This window comes from Gekko japonicus, unplaced genomic scaffold (genome assembly GCF_001447785.1).
Source record: "Gekko japonicus isolate JY-2015 unplaced genomic scaffold, Gekko_japonicus_V1.1 scaffold2382, whole genome shotgun sequence".
Taxonomy (NCBI): Eukaryota; Metazoa; Chordata; class Lepidosauria; order Squamata; family Gekkonidae; genus Gekko; species Gekko japonicus.
This window is the reverse complement of record NW_015171575.1, coordinates 70,579-77,094: the sequence shown is the minus strand read 5'-3', so window position 1 is coordinate 77,094 and position 6,516 is coordinate 70,579. Positions and strand designations below refer to the sequence as shown.

Genomic DNA, 6,516 nt, shown 5'->3' with positions numbered 1-6,516 from the left:
CTGGACTGTAGCCAACAGAGTGAAAGGGCCAAGGACAAGAAACAAAAACCAGTCATCAAGAAGTCTATTTTAGTGATAAATGAACCAATCGTTGGCACCCCAGAGGATTCCTCTTTGCTGCTGAGTGATGTCACCCTACGATCCTGCTCTTCTTCATTTCTGGGAAAGTCCCTCGACCTTCACAGGCTGGGTGGCTCCTCCGTTCCCAGCCACTGGACCCATCTGTTGATAGTGCCAGCACAACAGATGGCTGGCTGTGCCTGGCATTGGCAAGGGAGTATGGCTTCATATGTTCTTGGTTTGGTCCAATAGAAGATACCATTTTTATATTTCACTTTGTGGTATCAATAAAGTAAATAAACTTTAATACATGATAGACCCAAGGCAATAATTAATCAGAACTCATTTTAATAAATAAACACAGTAAAGGTGGGAATAGATACTAACACACACACACCTTTTGCTTCATTGAAAACTGAGAGAGTAATGTTAGTATCATAAAAGTGCATTTGTTGTTGTTCTGGATCCAGACTTGTCAGCATTATTTATTTAAAAATGGATAACCTGCTTTTCCTTTCTGAAAGTGACCTTGTTGTGGCTGACAAAAATAAGACTAAATGGCAGTGACATAAAACCCACAGTCAACAGGGAGGAAGGCTGCCAGTCAAACAGAAAAGGAACACTAAAAGCACCTCAGCCATCATTGCCAAGGAGAATAAAAATATATTGACCTGGTATCCTGGTATCCCCCCCCCTTACCTGACATGGGTGGTTTTGTTTGTTTCCCCCCACATGTGCCATCAGATAGGCTCGCCAGCTCTGAGTTGGGAAATACCTTGGAGATTTTTGGGGTGGAGCCTGAGTGGTGGGTGTTGCCTTCTGACACACTTCCGGTGATGTCAGGGGGTGTGGCATATGCTAATGAGTTATGCTAATGAGCTCCTGCACCTCTTTTTATACAAAATGACCCCTGCTTCTGTTAATACAGCCCAAAATTGCATTTGCCTTTTTAGCAACCACATCACACTGCTGACTCATGTTCAGTGTATGGTCTACTAAGACCCCTAGATCCTTTTCGCACATACTACTACTGCCAAGACAGGTCTTCCTCAACCTATAATTATGCATTTGATTTTGCCTACCTGAATGCAGAACTTTACATTTATCCCCATTAAATTTCTTTTAGCCCAGCTTTCCAGCCTGTCAAGATCATCCTGTATCCTGACTCCGTCTTCTACTGTATTTGCTACCCCTCCCAACTTAGTATTATCTGCAAATTTAATAAGCATTCCCTCTATCCCTTCATCCAAATCACTGATAAAGATGTTGAACAAAACAGGTCCCAGGACAGATCCTTGAGTCACTCCAGTTGTCACTCCTTTCCAAGAAGATGAGGAACCATTCACAAGCACTCTTTGGGTGTGATCTGTCAACCAGTTACAGATCCACCTAACAGTCATAGGATCCAAACCACATTTTTCCAATTTGTCAACGTATATTATGTGGAACATTATCAAAAGCCTTACTAAAATCAAGGTAAACTATGTCTACAGCATTCCCCTGATCCAGCAAGATAGTAACTTTCTCAAAAAAAAAGATAAGGTTAGTCTGACATGACTTGTTCTTGAGAAATCCATGCTGGCTCTTTGTATTTACAGCCATCCTTTCTAAATGTTCAAGGAGTGTCTGTTTGATTATTTGTTCTAAAACTTTCCCTGGTATAGATGTGAAGCTGACAGGTTGGTAGTTACCCAGATCCTCCTTTTTCCTCTTCTTGAAGATGGGGACAATATTTGCCCGCCTCCAGTCTCCTGCACCTCACCTGTTCTCCAAGAAATTGTACTGTTGTACTCTGGTTGCCTTTTGCCTACACACTAGCTTGTTCATGAAGACATTTCTGCTGATAGTTTCAGTGGAATGGCTCAGCTATTTGTGGCCATGGTAGATTGCTAGAAAGACCTACTGAAACTACTAGGACTTGTATTTAACACTACTACCCACCACCTGAAAATCAGTTAAGGTTCAATAATATTTCTTTTTATCTAGATTCCTTATTCTCTGCCTTCCCTATCATTATATATTATTTTAATATCTGTCTAACTAACAAACAAAGACATCTGGTACATAAAGCGAAGGGTATAATTCATGGATATACCCCCAATATAAAATCTGCCTGGCAAGAAGGAGGTTGGAGTCTCCAGAAGCTATCAGGATAAGCAATATTGAAGTGTCCCCTATGATTGAATTTAAGCATTTATAAGTCCTGGAAAAAGGAAACTTGACTCTGTTTTAGGATGGCCAGTTCTTGTAACAGCAATATGGAGCTACAGGGAAAGAAGATAAGAAGAAAGAAGAAACAACAATGGAAGACTGTATTATACCTTTTTAAGGGAGATTTGTTTCCTCTTGTTAAAAAAAGAAAAAAATATTAGTAATTGGGGAGCTAAAATTGTAAATTGAGATGCCATTGTTTTCTGAAGTTTGCTTTTAACTTAATTATTTCTCTGGATTAATCTTCATTTAGTTAGTCTTGGTGGTTTTGTCAATATACCAATACCACCACAGGGTGCCGGTAGGCAGTCCCACCCCCTACGGAAAAAATGTGGCCCTAGTTAGGGAAATAATGTGACTAGCACCTCCCTGTAAGCTGCTCAGAGACCCCTGGAAAAAAGGGGTTCGAGCAGGATATAAAGTTGAAAGTTAAATAAATAAATAAATAAATAAATAAGTGATGATGATGAATGATCACTCTCACTGTCCAAAATTGTTAAAAAGCTATTATTTTGATGTTAAACTAAATATGACCTCCATCTCTTCAGTTTTTAGTGGTTCTGTTTCTTTATCCTGTAGTTTGTAGAAATTCCCCACCATGTTTCTTTGTAGTTTTTAGAAAATGCAATAAAAAAAATCCCCTTTGGGGGACAAAAAACAAACAAAACCAAAGGTGTCTGGTCCATAACCTAGTTAATCCCCAGTGCTGAGGGAGGCACAGTACTGTTCTATGCAGAGTTTACTCCAGTCTAAGTCCAGTCTAATACTATATTAGATTAGCATAGTACAGTTATGAAATGGATCCTTTGCTGTTGACTTCAGTTCCCACTTCACCCACAGATTCCTCAACATGCGGTCAAACAGATAGGGTTGGATCCAAATATATGCAAGTAGAAGACAATCCTTTTCATAGAAGGGGAGTGGTGCCAGATTTTCCTGAATTCCTCAATCAAGTTACAGCCCTCTATACTGCATCCACTGCTATTCCCAAGACTCTCCTGACACTTAGGAGCATCCTGTGGTTAGCAAGGATGAACAAAGCTCTACTTGTGTTTCTTTGGATAAAAACCATAGAAAGTAATACAACTTGGAAAGATCCTATGATGCTATTTTTTAAAAGATCACAATGAGTTGTGACAGTTTAAAATATACTATCTAGAAGCCTAAAAATTATCCACTTGTTTCAGAAAGTTTTATTTACAAACTCTTGAATATAAATCCTGATAGTCACCTGTGAGATACATATTGAATTTTGTTCATATTCATTTTTTGTTACATTGTCCATCAAGTAAAATAATTTTCAGTTTCTCTCCCTCATCCACTTTATTACCATTAAAAAGAAAAGAAAATGCTACTCACCTCCTATATCTGGCCTTAGCTTGTTGTCATATCCCTCCAGCAGGCCATTTAAAATAAGTGTAACATCACTCTCATGGACTTTGGAAGACAAAACCCAGGTTTTGTTGGTTGGGTAATCTTCATAGTCATCATCACTTTTTTGGCTTGAACTGTTTGAAAAAGAAAAGGGAGAGAACACTGGAGACACACATAAGGGGTGACTATGGCAATTACCTCATTGACAGCTTCATTAGACACCATGATGAGTGGATAACTCCCTTTTAAATAATGATACTTCTCTACAAAACACAGAAATGGTTTTAGTGAAAGGAATGACAGAGGGGAGATCATTTCTTGACTGATATTTACAACTCCGTTTTAGTGAATTTCCAAGGTACTAGAACAGACATGTTTTATCTCTGCTGTCCTATGAGTCAGTGAATCTTTTCAGCGTAGCTATTTCTTTTGCAAGTTCAGATTAAAGATTTCAGGAAAAAAGCAGGGCATCGCCATTACATCAGTGCGTATCAAAAGGATTATGCATGACACAATCCCTGCTTTAGAAAGAAGAATTAATTTACTATATAGTTAAATAATCCCTATATTCACACACAAATGTCCTGCTGTAGCAAACCAAACGGAGTTTAACCATAACCAGTTACGCAGTATGCAAATTCTATACTGAATATGATCCATTCTATTTTTTTGAAGTAGAATGGATTTTTCCTCTTCCCCCCCTCCCACACTGCAGTCCACTGATGTTCACAGTTGCTGCTCCTGGAGGATAATGAAGCCTCAGGAAAAATATGAGGGGGTCTTCAGCACGAAGAGGGTAAATGGTGGAAATTGCTAGCTTAGTCTGGCTCCAGCCCATAATTTCTATGTCTATTTCTGACATGTTTGTATATTTGATGACATTGCTTGTACACAGTCTGTTTGCTTTGCTATTCTTTACATTCTGTCCTGTGTGATACATTTTTCTGTTTGTTATGTAAGGAATGATTCACACAAACATTTCTCCTCCCATGTGAAAATGACAAGATCGCCAAATATGGACTTGATTACATCAAATAATTTACAGTCTCAAGTTATTAGCCCTTACTCATATTACCTCAAAACTAAATTAATATAAAATATGCTTCTGTACAATGTGTGACAAGAAAAAAAAGAAAAAGAGAGGGATTTGAAGGACACTATATTGATGTGGGTGGCAGGGCCGAATTTAGATGAAGAGAGGCCCAAGGCTACTACACTTGTGAGGGCCCTCCCAGTCCCCCACCCTCATGACTAGAAGAAAATGGAAGAGTGTTATAAATAAAACTGAGTGAAAATGATGACAGTTATTTAAAATTCTGCAATTCACCATTTCTCTTCTAAAGGACATAAGATGTTATTGTTAAATACCATAGTGATTGAAAAAAGTGCATAAATTCTAAAATTAACACTGAAAAACTTTTGCAATAATTGGACTTTGTAAACCTTTTGTGGAATAAGCATTAATTTTTAGGAAAATGAAGTTATATTATTCTTTAAAAAACAACCTTGAGTTCACAAATTATATTGCCTGGGAAGTGTAAATAATATTATCATGATTACCTGACAGTGTGGCACTTCTAGAATCTACTTTATGTTATTAAACAGTCAGTTTTAAGAATACATATTAAGAAGTAAGCTACAACCATCAAATACAGTGACTAAAAATGTTTTTTTTCTAGCCTTCCTCATAGCAAAATCATCCAAAACTTCATCAACATTTGTTTGTCTAAGTTTGTCACTTTCAATGTAAAGAATGCTCAATGCAGAAATTAAGAAGTAAGCTACAACCATCAAATACAGTGACTAAAAATGTTTTTTTTCTAGCCTTCCTCATAGCAAAATCATCCAAAACTTCTTCAAAATTTGTTTTTCTAAGTTTGTCACTTTTAATGTAAAGAATGCTCAATGCAGAAAACCTCTCTTGAGACATCGTGGCCCTTAATTAATTTTTAATTCTTTTGAGTCTTGAAAAACTTCTCTCTCCCAAGCAGTTAGTGACCATAAAGCTAAGAACTAGTCACAAGATTGCTTCCACATTAGGAAAGCCCATCTGAATTTTTTCCTTGTATATAATGTGATAAAGGTCTGTATGAGACAGAGAATGCTCTTCTGTAAGCCTATGGCTTTGTCTCATGTACAGGTGAACGTGCAAAAGTTCACCAATAAGTTTCAGGTCAATATCTTCTGGGTATGCTTCCATCAACAGTTCAACACCTTGCTGAATTTCTTGCTTAGATGCTGTCAGATTAGCAACACCACTGTACACAGTACTTCTTCTTTTTAAATTGGCTTCAAGGATTTTATCCTAAACTTATCTCGTGAAGAAAGTGCATCTAAGACATCAGGTGCATTTCTTTGCCGTTCCCTTACTCTTTGTCTCCTTGTTTTGTAGTTAACATTTGGCAAGGTGGCTTGTGCTTGTTTCTCAAACTCATCAAAATCTTCTTTAATTTCCTTAAAAAATCCAGAAGTGAACTGTACAAACTTGCACAAGAACTCAATAACAGCTCTGATTTCTGAAGGGTTTTGCTGACCTTGTGAAAATGACCTAGCACATGGGTCCAAAAATGCAGCATAAACACAAATTCCAGTTCTTCAATTTTCTGCAAAAGAGTGTTAGCTTGAAGCCTGGTCTCCCCCTTCCCATTAATGTCAGAGTACGAATGACTGAAGGCATCAGTGATAGCACAGTAACTTTCCAAAACAGCTTCTGTGGCTTTTGCATGTGCATCCCACCTAGTGTCTGACAAATATTTAGGCATAAATCATAAATATTTATGATTTTAGAGCTGCCCATCTCTTTGTGGAGGATGAAAAGAAGGTATAAATTTCATTGATAATGCCAAAACACTTCACTGCATCAAGGCAGCA

The 6,516-nt window shown here is 37.7% G+C and overlaps 1 protein-coding gene across 1 annotated transcript in view; it reads right to left on the bottom strand.

The window, feature by feature from the left end:
* The window catches only part of GABRG2 (gamma-aminobutyric acid (GABA) A receptor, gamma 2), a 194,864-nt gene that overhangs the window by 135,176 nt on the left and 53,172 nt on the right, over nt 1-6,516 (bottom strand). The window contains exon 2 of the mRNA XM_015419807.1: nt 3,631-3,779. Within this exon, the coding sequence (XP_015275293.1) occupies nt 3,631-3,779 (149 nt within the window). The remainder of the gene's footprint in view (nt 1-3,630; nt 3,780-6,516) is intronic.